A 17,341-nucleotide genomic window follows, 5' to 3' on the forward strand; every position below is an offset into this window, starting at 1 on the left:
TAGAATGACTTTGTGTGCATTTTTGAAAACAAATTGCATCGACTTTGTACCATCCGCTAACATATAAGCTAATGACAATATTATCACATCAACATAAGGATTTTGATCATATACAAAATTATCTCGTTGAAAATCTCAAAACGATGAATAACTAGATACTTCAGTGCCTAGCGAAACAAAAACTGAAACCTTGTTTTCATATTTAAAATCAAAACAGAAACTGAAATTGAAATTAAAAGTTGGTACCTAATTAATGGAGTTTTAAGACATACTTTTAGTTCCATCTAAGTGTTTTTCTTGATATGACGCTATATTGTCATATAGGTATACCCAATCACAAAATAAAATTCCTTGAGCTTTTTTTTAACTAAAATGACTTTCTGTAGATTGAGGTATAATTTGTATTAAATAATTGTAAAATATGCGTATTAGTGCCAAGTAGAGTAGAGTGCAATTTACGTTGCATATCTTTACATTGGCTGTTTGATTTCTTGTAAATATATTTTTACAATATTATAAATAGATGGAAATATCTTTAAGTGCGACGTATAACATTGTTATTAATTACATTGTTTTTCTATTCATTGCATAAAATACTAATACAACTAATACTATTACAAAATTAAGACCGATAATACAACTTTTCTTAAATACACACGTTCTTTTCATCATTATATAAGAAACTATCATCAACTAATTGTTAGAGTGTTAGACGTTAGACTTATAAAAGTAGTATTTCGTAAGAAAGTTTTTCGATCTTTTCATATAATGATGGATTCACTAAGTTACATTAAACAGTAAATGTAACATTTAGATTTACGTATTGTTTACTTTACTGTTTATTTTTTATAATTTACTTACTCACTACGTGTAATAAAGAAAGCACAAATGTTTTATTGCTTGTAATTTGAATCGTATTAGTATTTTATGCCAAAGTGTTTTAAAAAATCAACTATCATCGACTTACCCTATTCATCGAATCCGTCCAAAAACCATAGTTGAATGCAAACAAAAATTTCATTTTATTTAAGTTGGTATTACTTTAATTTTCCTCTTTGTACGTTGGTATTTTGTATTATGACATTTAAATTAATTGACAACTAACCACTTTTTTTAAAGAATGGAAAATAGAACAAATTTTCTGGATGAAAAATCTCCACGTATTTAATATTTCACAGCTGTTAAAACTTAATTTTAAAAGAAATCGAGAAAATGTGGGAAGCAGGAGCAAGATACAATAAATAAAAGCCTTCTCTTCATTCAAAAATTGAAACATTTCCTAGTTTTATAAGATCAAAATATGTCTGGAATTTACGGATACAGCCGCGAGGCTGTGAGGGTTAAAGTTAAGGTAATCTTAAACTTCTTTTAAAGTAAATGCTTCAATTGGTGCAGTTGCAGAAACACGAGGGAGCAATTCAGCCAGAATTTAGAAAGTTTAGTGTTGACCCGCAAATCACATCATTTGAGGTTTTGCAAAGTATCTTAGGTAAGGCTTTCGATATCAAAGGAGAGTTCGCAATAAGTTATAAATTAAACGATGTTCACGGAAATGAATTCTATATGCCACTGCTGTCCGACTGGGAATTAGATGCCGCATTTTTAAAGTATTATTAAACGTAGTAGAATCTGTCTTTTAACTTTGTGGTGTTTTAGAGCTTACAATTTATCATTAGGTAGTAGTTCGGAACCCTGCTTATGTCTTAAAGTTGATCTGAAACCCTTCGAAGAGAGCTCCGATGATTGGGAACTTCGAAATAACGTCCATGTCATTACGCAAATACGTATGGGTACAGCTCAAGAGGCGAAGCCTCCCGCTCCACGTCTACACGGTATTATTAATCAGGTTCGTGCAGGGGTTCTGTACAAGTACGGCGACGGCTGTATCATATGGTGTATAATTTTAGGTTGGCAAAACTTTAAATATGGTGCAGAGGGCCTTTAATTTTGGCGATGACAGTGGTACTTCATTGCAACCGCCTCGTCCTCCACTCTCAGACTCTGAGTTCCGCAATTATTTAGATCCTGTCGGACAGATAACACACGCAAAGGAGTTGAGATCTGTTATTTATTTTGGAGGAATTGATTCTAGTTTAAGGTGAATGCCAGTGCTTAATAATCATATCTCAATTGTGCCCCATTTACATAAGCTTTTGCTCTAATAGATAAGAAATATGAAAATATGTTTGCATATCAGACACCTTACTTGGCATGGCTGTATATATGAATGTTTATACACTGTAATTCTACACGATTGCAACATACATTGTTCCACTCCGAACTACTAAGAAAATGTTATACAGGGCGTCCCAGATTTGAGATATGACGCAATCGGTTATGTTTTTTAAATGGCCAACTTAATTTTTAATGATTACTCTTAATGAGTATAGGTATCAGTATTATGCCAAATTGCCATTCGATTTGCTTATATAGTCCGGTCAAGTTAACATGAAAAATAGGGGTACCCTTGCATAAATTCCCAAGAAGCTGAAAATTCACATGAACGGTATGGATACCATTGTAATGAAATTTTGAAAAGTCCCCATCGATCCCATATGTGCAAAAATTTTTATTCAAGGTCAAAGTTCGCAAAAATGGGTTTTCTGAATTTTTTAGCGAAACGTTTAGTTTTATGATAAAAATAGTTCAGACAAAGATTGTAGGTCATGCAATTATATACAAAAAATGTCCTTACACCTTTTCTCCTAAGATTCAGTACTTCTGAGAAAAAGCGATTTCAAAATTTACTAAAGCTGTATTCTCTTAGAGAATTCTATTAGATATTCTATGCACACGTTTCCATGCCACCTGTGAGGTAGTGTATTTGACGCGTTTTTTTAACGTGGTTTCCCCAGTAGTCCTACTCCACAGTTTATTTTATTTAATCCTCGATTTAATCCTAGTAGGAGAATAGGTCTTCTCATTCAATTTACAAAAATGTAATGTGTGGTCATGTGGTGATGTACCTACTGAAGAAGGGAAAGCAGTAGGTCTTGAGGAAATATATCCATTGCATAAGGTCAGAAGCTGTAAGAGGTATGACTCGAGAATGGAACGTCGTACGAAGTTCAATGACTCATAATGATGAGTCTCAATAAGATGCACTCGCTGGTGATACTTAGATATCTAATTATTAGTATACAGGGTTGCTGGAAACAGTTGATTATCGTGAAAAATATAAAAGATATCAAAAAAAGTATTATACAAAAGCTTATAATTTTAATTATACAGGGTTGGTCACAAAGCTGTGGCACACCAATATAGAATTTTTTAAATGAAAAACTATATTATTCGATATTTCAATTCTTCTCTCAATTTTAAGCAAAACTTTTATGAATCATAGTGTCCCAAATTCAATTGTTTCCGGGTTATCAAGTTTTGAAAATAAACACAGATATCAAAAAAAGTGTGATACATCAGTTTTGGAGTTCTTAAATGTTTACTAGGCAGTAATAATTTTATTTATACAGAGTTGGTCATAAAGGCGTGGCACACCAAAATTGCATTTTTTTATTGGAACACCCTGTATATTTCAATTGTTTTGGTTTATCGAGTTTTGAAAGTAAACGCTATTGTTTTAAAATTTATTGAATGAAGAACAATAATAAATGACATCACGAATTTCTTTTATTATCATTATGTGGTTCTGAATAGAACCGATTGTGATGTTTGTTTTGAATGTTTGAAATCATTAATTATTGTTCTTTATTCAATTTTAATAAATTTTAAAGTAACAATGTACCATGTGTACTATTTTGGTGTATCTCAGCCAGTGGCGGCTCGTAAGCTGCGTAGAAGGTAGTGCCAAATTGTGTCCCCCTCCCCATTATTTTAATAGTTACAAATTTTTGTTTTCATATTATTCCAGTTATTTAGATTTTGAGTATAATTCGAATATTTATAATGCAAGTGACGGAAAAAAATCTAGCCCCTTTAATTTCTTTGGAGACTTTTTTCATAAGTATACTTCAAGTATGCATTCCAGTAATTCATGTTGTGTTGTTTTAGATGAGAATTAGCGGATTTTTTTGACAAAAAATCGTATGGAAAGTGTTACTTTTTTCACGATTTGTACTATCCGTTTCCATGGCGTTTAGTCCGATCTATAAATAATAGCAACATTTTATTTGCAGTTTTATTAAGGAGGCCGAACTATCATTTTCAACAATAGTTGTATAAATAACTATTCAAATCTTTATCTAAACAAGTACTGAAATTTATTAATTCTCTGAATATCTACTCCTTTATTTGCGGATTTATCGCTATTGTCGTGTCCTCTTAAATTAGATTCAGACGCATTTCGTTTTCTAACAATATTTAAGTCCGGTAACGGCCTGCTTAATTGCTTTATTTAAAGACTATCTTCCAGAGAATGTATGGAAAAAGGGTTGTTTAAATGATTTTTTAATTTGTGTATTTTACGTAACAATTAATCCGGGAAGTGTAATCTTACACAGAAGTAAAAAAAATTGTTTGACTTATCACGATTGAAACAAGGAAAACGGCGCAAAGCATAGTAATACACGTACACATTATTCAATTGTGCTTATGAGCCAAACTTCTGATGGCTCAAATTGTACGTATAAAACGCTACTTCGGTTTCGCTCCTCCCACCCCTCTACTCCCCGCGGAAGTCTACACTTGTAGGAAAATACGAGCCAGTTTCAGTTTGGCACGGCTCGACCGTATTTGAAGTCCACGGATAAGCACAAATGAATTCTTCTTGGTACCTAATTTATCAAATCATTTACTTTTTTGTTTTAAGTTTTAAAGCACAATTATGTACTCTAGTGAGCACAATTAATAATAGTTAATTATATTTTAAGAATTGATAATTAGCAGGTTCCTTGAGGTGGTGCCATGACTCCTTGGCTCTTTATAGAGAGCCGCCTCTGATCTCAGCTGTTTTTAAAGCTAGAGACTTGCGGTTTTCGGGACCATGTCCCACTTTTTTGTGAAAAGTTTTAATACCACAAATAGAATCAATCTAGCTACGTTTGTTTCAGAGATACAGGGTGAAAACGAAAACTTACTATAATATTACTATCCTTTAACATAGAAAAAGGTAAAAACTGCACACTTTAGTCATTTTGACGTATAGTATCCAGTGGTGTAGTAAACAAAATTACCCATAGTTCATATTTTTTAAATGCAACACCCTGTATATCTTGACATTAATTCTGTTTGCATTCTTTTCCCTGATTATATTTATGTAGGTTGTGACACATCAATTTAAGCAGGAAAAAGAATAAAAAAAATTGACGTTAAAATTTACAGGGTGTTGCATTTAAAAAATATCAACTTTGTATTCAATCTCAGAAACGATAACCCAACATTTTTTTTACTACGGCACTAGATTCTGCGTAAAAATGTCTAAAATAGGCAGTTTTTGCCTTTCTCTGTGTTAAATATATGGGTAGCGAGGTATTCGAGGTAGTCAAACTTTTCGTTAATTAATTGATACAGCATATGAGGTTATACTTATTTGCCGTTCTAACACATGGCATTTGGGTTAGAGAGCAAATGGGTTTTACGAACAGCGGACGGTGACCTAAGTATGATACGTTACAGGCGTTTTAAATGAAAGTTGCTGCGCCAAAAAAAGATAACAACAGGTAAGGAAGGAGTGTCACTGGCTTGTGACTTTTAAGTGGATGTCCAAACCTGCCTCACCTGCTGTTATCTCTTTTTTGGCGCAGCAACCTCCATTTAAAATGCCTATAAGGTAGAGCATAATTCTTAGTTCACCGCCCGCTGTTCGTAAAACTAGCGGTAAAGATGCCTCATACGCCGTATTAATCTAAGCGCTAAGGTAATATGCGAACTTTCAGGAAAAAGTGGTATAGGGTCGCGAAAACCGCAAGTGTATCTTTAAAAACAGCTCAGATACATTTCAGTCTCAACCATAATTGGACACAAGGTACAAGTTGATGTATAAGTAGGGTGGTAGGAAAAGGTCGATATATATCATAGCAGATTATCATTTTCAGAAAAGTGGTCTGGAAACATATCTTAAATGTTTACCCAGATGGTATGAGTGGTCGTGAACGTATGGATTACATTAGAAGAAAAGCATCTGAGTATATTGCATTGCGAGATACATGGAAAGCTGCAGTTGCGAGGGGTCCCGTTGTGGGGGAGTTGGCGTACACAACTGGGATGGTGAAGAAAGATGTACTGCGAACTGATAGACATCACAAGTTCTATGCAGGTAGTGATGATAATCAAAACATTGCGTCATTATTTAACATACTAACCACGTGAGTGCCAAAACACATTTGGCTATTGCCAATTTTCCAATTTTCAGGTACGCATTAAATCATCCTAAGGTTAGTTACTGTCAGGGAATGAGTGACCTTGCTTCGCCTTTATTGGTTACTATGGGCGATGAAGCGCACGCGTATATTTGTTTTTGTGCCCTTATGTCGAGATTGAGTACTAATTTTATGTTGGACGGTATCGCCATGACGCAAAAGTTCACTCATCTAGCGGAAGGGTTGATGTATTATGATCCAGAGTTTTATAATTACTTAAAGAGTCACCAGGTGAGCACCATCAATTCGATTAGAAATAAACTGTAAGTGTGTTCTAGGCTGACGATCTTTTGTTCTGTTACCGGTGGTTGCTGTTGGAAATGAAACGTGAATTCGCTTTTGAAGATTCTTTAAGAATGCTCGAGGTACTTTGGAGTTCGCTTCCGGCCGATCCACCAGATGTGGAACTGAAATTGTTCGATACGAAATTTCAACCACCCATATCAACTCCTCCCATTAGTCCTCTCGTTAAAACTCCGCGTGAGAGCGCTTATACGAAGGTGTGCGCATTGAGAAGGCAAAGTTCTTCTATATCATTAGTAAATTATTCCGCCAAAAAGCCTTCAGTTATAAAACGACAAAACCACAGCCTAGACGAAAATGTAGGTAGATTAAAAAATGTTATATCGGATAATAAGAAGAAGCACCAGAGTTTGGACGACGCGACAATACAACAAAAACCTAGCAGAATGATTAGCGAGCAACACAAACATAGTCCAATACTCAAGTCTCCAAGATCCCCTAAAAACGATCTTCGACCTAGGTCGATATCGCCGCATGAATCAAAATCGGATTCCGTTGTCTTAAATAACCACATTAACTCCCATAAAAACGCATTCAAATTACGCAGTTCCAGCCTTTCGTCTAGCATGACGAACTTAATCAAAAACTCAAAGAGAGGGGGACATTTTAAAGACTTAAAAGAAAAAATCACAGCGGGCAAGGTCGGTATTTTTTCGTCATTAGACAGATTGGACATGACAAACTCGATCAAGGAAGAGATCGAAACAAAAGAGCAAAACGCGAAACTGGTGAGAAATTTTAACGAGTTCATGCACTTTGCGAGCATAAATAAAAACAAAATATCCGATAAGTTGATCAAATTGGGGGCGTCGACCGAAAGCGGTATGGACAAGCCGAAAATCTACCTGACCAAGTCGAGCTTCGACGATTCGGAATCGTCGAGCGTCGATCATACATCGACCACTGAAAAAATTAGGCAATATTCTTCGACTTCCAATAGCTGTGATGATACGTTCGATGATTGCAGTCCGGATGACTCGCAGGAGTACTTCCCGTTAACGACGTCGGTAACGAAAGAGTTGAGGATGGAAATGGAAAATTTAGATAGGCAAGTTTTTGGCGGTAACATTCAGGATTGTCTTTTGGAATCGGATTCTTCGTGTAGTGAAGCCAGTAGCAAAATGTAAGTACCTATTTTTATTAAAGTCATGACATCTTCTAATTATTATTAAAAAGATCATGTCAGTTTGAGTTTGGGAAAAGTAGAACATGTCTTTACGCCAAAATGTGATTTTTTGTTTGTTTGCCGAGTTGTTTGCATTACGCAATTAAATACACATGGTTGGTAAGTATTTCAAGATTGATAAACGCCAACTTACAATACTCCCTATACTTGAGTATCTCAATGATTCTAATATACGAGGGTTGTCCAGAAAGTTGCAGACGTTTTGAAATAAAAAATTTTAAACTTGTAAAGCAAATTTATTATTATATACATTTGCACTTATCATAGCGTGGCACAAGTGTTTTGATTCCAACGTTTATAAATTCTCCGCCCGACAGTCTTATACTGAAGCCAAATGATTCAAGTAGATTGCTGATTGCCGGTCCGATTTTTAAAACTGCACATTAAACTCACCCGTGATTATGATTCCTGCTCTAGTAAAACACGTAAGCCTCCTTGCGGAGATCTGGAAACATTTTGACATCAAATGGTAGATTAAAAAAATTATGGTAAGTTTTGACAAAGATTCCGACGCCTCGGTCCCCGACTGTGCATAGATCTACACATTACAGAGATGTTAACATAGTATAACGAGAGCATTTAGGTTTGGATTTATATTTTGGAATTTTTTCTCGCAAAAATAAGTAAAGTATGTCAAGGTTCTGAAATGTCTTCCCAAACAAATTTTGGTCATGATGATGTAAAGAATTTATCTGGTTGATTGCGTTCCATGGGATGTGCGTCACGTCTACCTATTTATTTTGTATGGGCTCTTGTTATTTAATGGATTTACGCAACAAGATAGCCTGGAAACTTTTGAGTAGCTTGTTTTGAGAAAGAAATGTGATTGATTAACGACTTTGAAAAGCATTTCAGAGTAGTACAATGCGATCAAAAATGAGTTGCTTTCGAGTCACCTTTGGAATTTTTGTTTACATGGGAAATCGTATTTAACTTGAACTTCCAAAGGCGACTCGACAGCAACTCATTTTTGATCGCCCGTTAGTAAGAAAGACACTAACCATTTGGAATGATAATCCGCCCTTAGGGGCGTTCAAAATTTTACTCGATAATTAAGAGAGGGGGATTGGTTTTGGAGAACTTGGAAGCATTCGCGTTTTGCGATTCGAAGCGATCAGTATGAGAGTTTTGCGTTTTTGTCGTTGGAGTGACTAGATTATTGACGTGGTATCGGAAGACCGAGGATTTTAAGGTCCCTTTTCAAAAAGTCAAATCGTTTTGGCCAGGAATCGTAATCGCCAAAATTTACGGAGGTTCCAGTCTTGTAAAGAAAGTAGTTCACCCCCACCTCACCTCGGTCTAAAATGGACACTTGTAACTTCCAAAATGGAACATTGGATTTTGACTTTCATCTCGGGATCAGGATCAGGACAATATTTACATCAAAATGATGTAGAATTTATAGTGAATTTAAATTGAAAACCAAAATTCGAGACGGCAGGCAAACATAAATAAAGGTACATAAGCGTTCCGTCACGGCTTAGTGCGAGACACAAACTACTAACTAAAGTATGAGCGCTTATGATAGTACTATTATACAGGGTCGCCTATTAAAGATTGAACCAAAGCTCTCACCCTTAAACCATTTGAGATAGACATGACAATTAGAACGACTCCATTTGAAATTATTTCACATATTTTGAGGTTAAAATTTTTGTTGACACATGATTTTTAAGTGCGACCGCCATCTTGAATTTTGTAAATGGCAACATTTTTTATACAATGCGATCAAAAATGAGTTGCTGTCGAGTCACCTTTGGAATTTTTGTTTACATGGGAAATCGTACTTAAAGCCCGTTTGTAAAGGTGCGTATACATCTGCCGAACCGAGCATGTAATGTAACGTGTAATGTAATGCTTGTTTGATTTAAACAGTACGAGCGCGAACATATTCGTAGGTCGCTCCATTCATGCTTGACCATTGCAGGCGAATTGTTTTTCAGTGGTTGTGCAGAAATTGTTTATTTATTGTGCCATGTCTTCCAATGAAGAAGCGATAGCATTGTTGTTAGCAAGCGGATCGATAGTTATTATTATGGAAGAGATGCGTAAAAGAAAAACAAGACGAGACAGACGATGGTGGAAAACCGAATTATTCAAAAAACGAACAGGATCTGAATTACTGCTTGATATGAAGATTCAGCACATTAGCGGACAATACAAAAACTTCACTAGGATGACACCAAGTGATTTTGAAAACCTTCATCTGACCACTGCGCCATTTTAAACAAGCCTAAATGCTCGCAAGCACGTCAAGAACAGGAAGGTTAAACTAAAAACACGTCCCAATCGAGCACGCGAATCCCTTTGTGCTCGTCACAAAAACCGACTTTTGACGGAGCGAGCGAGCACACTGCGAACCTGTTCGCTTCGTGCTCGCGGCGCCGTCCCAATTGTCCGAATTTGTTACATTACGCGTTACATTACATGCTCGGTTCGGCAGATGTATACGCACCTTAACGATCACTTATTTAGTCATTTTTTAAATAATTTTTTTAGGAACAAAAAAATTGAACATTTCATACATCAACTTTGACCAATTTTTTGGTAGTTATTTTAGGAACTGAAAGTTGTCCTATTTTTTTAATGTTCAGAATCTGTCCTATTTTCCCTCAATTTTTTAGTAACTTTTGACAGATTATAGGGAATTTGTAAAATTAAAATTAAATTTATATTCATTTTTAAAGCTCACTATAATACGTTGACAGTAGATAGAGACCTTAGTTAACAGAAGATAAATATTTAGTCTCCAGATTTAATATAACATAGGTTATGTACAGGGTGGCCAACTAAGAATGCGAGGTACTGTATCTGAGAATCTATCCATCGTAGAGGCTTGCGGTAAAAAAATTTATTACTAAAACGGCCACGAGAAAAACCTGGAAAATATTTTTAAGTTTCTGCAATGGCCGCTAGGGGGCGTAACTGCAATCTGGAATCTAAAAAAGTGATTTTTCTGTGAATTCCGCTATATTAACCTAACAAAAAAATGTCCGGTCTTTGAAGTTGACGATAATCTGAACAATTTTTGTTTGACAATTTTTCCTGTATCTCTAAAAATGAAGTGGTGGGGGGTATTTAAAGGTTTCCGTAAAGAACACCTGTATCTTCGAAACGGCTGATCCGATTTAAACAAACTTGGGTTAGTTCAAAAGAGCTATTCTTCAGCTACAACTATTATACTATTTGAAGTTTTGTTAGTTTCACATATCACCGCTTGAGGGCTTTTTTCGACATTCCGACAGAAATGGTTAATTTTCTCAAAAAAATTAAATGCATTGGTTCGATTTCTTTTTCATGAAAAAGTAGGTAAATGATGCCTAAACAAGCTCATAAATTATATAATAAAAATAATTCCGGAAAAATTTGCTTAAAAAAATAAAATTTTGAGGGTATAAAATTTTCTTTGGCCTAAATATTAGGTTAGGAACAAGATATCGAGATGCGGTTTTCGCGAACTTGTTTAGGCATCATTTAGCTACTTTTTCATGAAAAAAAAATCCAACCAATGCATTTAATTTTTTTGAGAAAATTAACCCTTTCTGTCGGAATGTCGAAAAAAGCCCTCAAGCGGTGATATGTGAAACTAACAAAACGTCAAATAGTATAATATTTGTAGCTGAAGAATAGCTCTTTTGAACTAACCCGAGTTTGTTTAAATCGGCTCAGCCGTTTCGAAGATACAGGGTGTTCTTTACGGAAACCTTTGAATACCCCCCACCACTTCATTTTTAGAGATACAGGAAAAATTGTCAAACAAAAAAGGTTCAGATTATCGTCAACTTCAAAGACCGGACATTTTTTTGTTAGGTTAATATAGCGGAATTCACGGAAAAATCACTTTTTTAGATTCCAAATTGCAGTTACGACCCCTAGTGGCCATTGCCGAAACTTAAAAATATTTTCCAGGTTTTTCTCGTGGCCGTTTTAGTAATAAATTTTTTTACCGCAAGCGTCTACGATGGGCAGGTTCCCAGATACAGTACCTCGCATTCTTATTTGGCCACCCTGTACAAATGTTTACATTTTACTGGTACTAAAAAATTGATAATATTATGGAATGTTACATACAGTTTCATCATTTATGACATTTTTAGGATAGCATTATCTTTATTGAAGAAAAAAAGGACTAAAAATTTGACTAAATAAGTGATCGTTACAAACGGGCTTAACTTGAACTTCCAAAGCCGACTCGACAGCAACTCATTTTTGATCGCCAGTTAGGTCTTTTGAGGTAACCTTTGGCCTAACTTTTAGACAGGAAATATTGTTGCTAGTATACCCTACTTGAAAGGAACTATATAATTACTTCTTTTAAAGGTCAATAGTAAAATTTGAATACAATGATACCCTACCACAGCTTACGATGATAGTAAGTAAGCTGTGACCCTACTGTATAGCTTTTAAAAGAAAAAATAATAAACCAGCATAGTATTTATTCAAAAACCAGTACAGATTTATTGAGATTACATTCTAATGAGTCTTTATGTTATGGACAGTATCGATAAATGTTTTAACAGATTCTATCTCCATATCTGGATAAATTCCATGACCCAAATTAACTATGTAACGATTAACCCCAAACTTTGCGATCATATCTTTCACATATCCTTCCAAATCCTCTTTAGGTGCATATAAGGCACAGGGATCCAAATTTCCTTGATAAGTTACATTACAGTTTCTTTTCATAGATTCTATGTTGACAGTCCAATCGACCCCTAATATTTCGTAACCTAATTCCGCCTGTTCTTCTAAACAGAAAGATGCGCCTTTGGCAAAGAGCACCACCGGCACATCTTCCAAGTTACGTTGCTTTAACTTATCTTTTACCTCCTGACGTATCCTTTTCAAGTACGGCAAACCGTATACTTTATACAGGGATTTATTCAAATATTCGGCGCTAGTGTCGAACAATTGCAAAATCTGAGCACCGGCCTCTACTTGCATTACAAAATAATCTATAATCACATTGGTTAGTAAAGTTAGTAAGCTGTGCGATTCCTCTTTATGAGCGTATAACCACCTCTTAGCCTTCGAGAGTGTCTTAGATCCACCTCCCTCGATCATGAAGGCCATTAGTGTCCAAGGTGCACCGGAGAAACCGAACAGCGGAACCGTACCTTCCAGCTTATGCCGTGTCAGCGTAATCGCCTTCCCCACATAATCTAAACGAGCAATTGCATCTTTACTATCCAACTTGCTCAAATTGTCGAGTGTCAACGGTTCCGGAAAGTAAGGTCCCTTATCACCCATTTCGACGATCATTTTCAGCGCCTGTGGTATAACTAATATGTCGCTGAAGATGATAGCAGCATCGAAAGCGAAACGTTTAATAGGCATTAGCGTTACGTTGCACGCGAGGTAAGGTTCTTGACAAATTTCAAAAAAGCCATGCTGCTTGCGGAGTTCACGGAATTCCGGTAAATAGCGTCCCGCTTGTCGCATGATCCATATTGGAAGTTTATCTGGTGTTTCACCTCTTGCTGCTTTTAGTAGACGATTGTTTTTTAATATCGGAAAGTTTTTTGGAGTTAGCATGTGTGTTTCGTATATGCTTTTATCACAATATGTTAATTCGTGTCCGTCTCCTGACATTGTTACGAATATTTAATGAAAAAGCCAAGAATTGTAAAATAAAATTGCAAGTAACATGCAGGTTAGAAAATTGGCAGTGTCTCTACTAATGCCCACGGGAACAGCGGTCGGCGATAATTGAAATGAATTAAGGCCGTTTTACAGGCTCCAATATATACACCTTTGTTGAATCATTTATAATTATTCCATCTACCGTTAGTACTTTGGGTATAGACCAGGGGTAGTGTTGGATAAAGCGTCGCTCTAAATAATTCTTATGTATATCTATAAGCGCCCACTTAGCCCCTATTTGGCTTTTCAAACTCTTTCTACAACAACAAAAAAACAAACCACTAGCATAAATGCTCATTTGTCAATTTTTCTATAAAAGATCAAAGATCATTCACAAATTCATATCTCTTAAACCGTTCAAGATAGTGTGCTCTTTGTATAATCGAATTCTTAAAGTATAAGGAATTTCTCGAGTGCCCGCACGAAATTTTTTGCTCCCCTATTTAGAGATTTAAGGAATTTTAGGAAAATTTTTGTCAAATCAAAACAGGAATACCCAGAATTGGAACTCGCGCAGGTGTAAGCTGTTTTTTTACCTTGAAAAATGCGCTAAAAAGTATCGCATATTACTGTAACATATTTGGTGTGCTGTGCTCAGTGAAAAAAAAAATCGCTGAGAAGCTCTTTTGTTTTACCATTTTGACGGCTTTTTAACAACATCTGCTGGGCTACCTATATAATGGTTGTGTTCTCCATAATTACTGAACAATTTTCCTTTAGTTGTGTTTTACGCTAATGGTAACCTGAGTCTTTAATTTCAGAAATATCACATCCCTATCTAGAAGTTCGTGTGATGGTCATGGAACAGACACAGCAGTTGGCAACGCCGAAACTTCTCCAATACTAGAATTAAATCTTCAACGTAGTGATAGTAAATTATATAATAGTTTAACAAAGCGCATTAGTAAAACAGACAATGTGTTTCTGTGGGAAAATCCATTGCACAAAAGCAGTCCTAATATAAGCATAAAAAACATTCCTACGCCAGATGAGCAGTTAGATATAGACTACGACAAAGAAGTTGGAGAGGCTCAAATAGTTCCAAACAAGTCTGCTAATACTAGCGCTCCAACAGGAGTAAGTGAGAATACTATCACGAAAGAGGAGCCTCCAATAGCTCTTACGAATTCATGTGAAGAAGTTACTGAAAAGTCATCGAGCATGTTACCTCCCCCTAATGAATTTGGCGGCGGCAATCCATTCCTTATGTTTTTGTGTATCACTGTACTATTGCAACATAGGAGCCAAATTATCTCGCAGGCCATGGATTATAATGAAATGGCAATGCATTTCGATAAAATGGTAAGAAAGCATAATGTAAATAAAGTACTTAATCAAGCGAGACAAATGTACGCCGGCTATATTAAGCAACACACAATGGCTCAACAAAAGATTATTTCTTGAAATACTTAACAATACTTCACAATTCTCATGTGAAGTGCACTAATTTTATTTTCTGTGATATTCTACTAAGTGTAGTTAAAAGATCTTTGTCAAGAATGAGTATTTGCATGCACAATTTCATAAATCACCAAAATCATTTTCTTTCTATTGCGAGTTGTTAATGCTGGTGAGTGTACCACAAATTTAAATGATCTATTCTCTGCTCTGTCTTCATTACTGAACTTTTGCAAGGGTGAACATGTTTTAATAATGTTTGTTGCTTCAACTACATTTTGTGGGCCATAATTCTAGTAAGCTGGTTACAAAACGTGTCCACCTTTATTATTGAATAGGGACCACTGGTACATCAATGTAGGCACCATTGCCCTCAACTAGAATATACTTGAAATTGTAAAATTAGCCGAGCTTGTATTAAAAAAACAAGATTTCCAAAAACTTGACTTAGTGTTAGGGTATGTGTGGCAGTCCAAATGGAAGACTTTCAAACAATAATCAGCATAGAAAAAACACACAAATAGAAATCCAACAGGGATAAGTTTTGGTGTTCTGAGAAAGCAGGGACGATATCTCAGTTATGAGCTGAATTAGATTTTATACCGGAAATAACACTTGCGGAGTTCACCACCGCAGGGCGCTGTGCGCATCCTGGTAAAATTTCCATATAAAATGTACGATCCGACGTCGGACTTCTACTTGTGTGGTTATTCCATGTCAGAAGTCTAAAGCAATAATTGATAGATGGAAGTAAAAATGTTCACCCTGTACAAAAGTGTTTTAAAACATTTTCCATAACACCCTCGACATGTTTTAATGAATATAAAATTTAGGTTACAATGTGCCTAATAATATAGACAAATATCATTTTGAAGAACATTTCAATTTACAAAATAATCTTAATAATGTATTTTGTCTAAAAACTCCTATATTTAATACAGAACGTAAGTTGAATGTTGCTTCTCAGTGAGAATGTTCTATTTGTGTTAATGTGGGGGTGTCGTTAACGTAAATTAAGGGCTGTCTGTAGTTAACTAAGTACTGCAAATCGCATTTAATTTTAAAAAGTTGTTTGGTTATGTTAAGTGTAAAGTGAGAAACTTCTGGTGGGTATTCCATTTTGTTACTATTTATTGTATTGCTGAACTTGTATAGTTATAGAAAATAAATTTTCAGATTATATGTACTGACTTTTCTCTTTGTATCCACGATTAATAGAGTAGGTAATTGGACAAAGTTTTAAACTGTAACTTGTTATGGAACAGTCAATATTTACACCAATCAAGCATTGCTTTTTGTCTCATTAATTGATAGTGACGAAGCTGAGAACATGCTGGGTAGCGTGAGCGCTGCCCAACCTGTTTACCTCCCATAGAGATAAATTCTGGGCTCAGTTACTCAGGATATAGAATTGTTTTTGTACTGGTGTTCCATTTTCGACTATTTCTTTATTATTGATTATGTATACGGGATCAACAAAAAAAGTTATACAACCTAAAACCCCATTTTTTTAAATGGAACACCCTGTATATTTTAATTTAAAAAACCTTTTCACAAATGTAACACACTAGGGATATAGTCATTAAAAAAATGTTGAACTGATAAAAAGAATACAAAAAATTTCAAATACATTTTTAAATTGTATTTGAATACATTTTTGAATTCTACGTGTCTACGCCTTTTTTATTATATGGTTAATATCGGAAAAGCTAGTAGTTTTAAAGATAATTCGATTTTTAAGAAAAATTGGGCATTTGCAAGCCTCAGTATACATTGTCAAAATTATTACTTAAATTTTGATTCCAAGTTTTATATCTTTTATCCTGGGTTAAGTAAAAGTAAAATAAATACATCTACTATAAAACATTAAAAAAATAGCTTACAGGCTGTTTTTTTCTAGATCCAAAGTTACAAAACTTCATATTAAAAAATCTCACTTTTTTTAGATGGAACACCCTGTATATTTCTCTGTCATCTTTTAGCTCCTCCAAAAACCTGCGACTTTTGATAATAATTCCCTATATCTATCTCTGATAGTTTCCGAAACATCTTGGTTTCTGGTTTTTATATTCTTCTTAAATAAGTTATATGTAATTTACAGAATAGTGAGGTGGCCATGCAAAAAAAGGCAATTTTTATCTGCCTCTTTGAAAGCTAAAATCATATTTATTAATTCATTTTTCTAATAATTCATTTAAGTAATAAAAACTTGAGAATAAATGTGATAGTAAAAACATAAACAAATATCTTGGTTTTTCTACTTTTTATATTTTAATCTGAAATAAGTTCTAATTTACATAATATCACTGAATTTAAGCTATGTTTCTAAATTTCACAGTCTCCTCTGACTACGCGATTCAAATTGCGCCCGCTTACTTTTAGTTCATCATCATGCACAACGGTTCTATGTTCTATCCCAGCTCATTGGGTATATAATGATTGTTGAACATTTGTTGCAAAAATGTTATTTTGTGCAGTGTAACTGAAGCAGTGA

General features: G+C 34.9%; 2 protein-coding genes across 3 annotated transcripts; one reads left to right on the forward strand and one right to left on the reverse strand.

Moving 5' to 3' along the window:
• Positions 1 to 1,083: 1,083 nt before the first annotated feature.
• On the forward strand, positions 1,084 to 16,029 carry LOC116170918. 2 transcript variants are annotated; one of them, XM_031487470.1, is made up of 8 exons: positions 1,084 to 1,351; positions 1,396 to 1,607; positions 1,657 to 1,846; positions 1,908 to 2,098; positions 5,991 to 6,260; positions 6,308 to 6,545; positions 6,593 to 7,740; positions 14,211 to 16,029. In XM_031487470.1, exons 1-8 carry the CDS (start codon positions 1,301 to 1,303, stop codon positions 14,851 to 14,853), a joined length of 2,943 nt encoding a protein of 980 aa, XP_031343330.1. In that variant the 5' UTR covers positions 1,084 to 1,300; the 3' UTR covers positions 14,854 to 16,029. The 2 variants fall into 2 exon arrangements, with proteins under 2 accessions (XP_031343330.1, XP_031343331.1); XM_031487471.1 differs by having other exon boundaries at positions 1,402 to 1,607.
• LOC116170919 (uroporphyrinogen decarboxylase-like) lies at positions 12,223 to 13,501 on the reverse strand. The gene has a single exon (XM_031487472.1). It carries the CDS (start codon positions 13,396 to 13,398, stop codon positions 12,277 to 12,279), a length of 1,122 nt encoding a protein of 373 aa, XP_031343332.1. The 5' UTR covers positions 13,399 to 13,501; the 3' UTR covers positions 12,223 to 12,276.
• Positions 16,030 to 17,341: the final 1,312 nt, after the last annotated feature.

The sequence above is a fragment of the Photinus pyralis genome, unplaced genomic scaffold (genome assembly GCF_008802855.1).
Source record: "Photinus pyralis isolate 1611_PpyrPB1 unplaced genomic scaffold, Ppyr1.3 Ppyr1.4_LG5, whole genome shotgun sequence".
Taxonomy (NCBI): Eukaryota; Metazoa; Arthropoda; class Insecta; order Coleoptera; family Lampyridae; genus Photinus; species Photinus pyralis.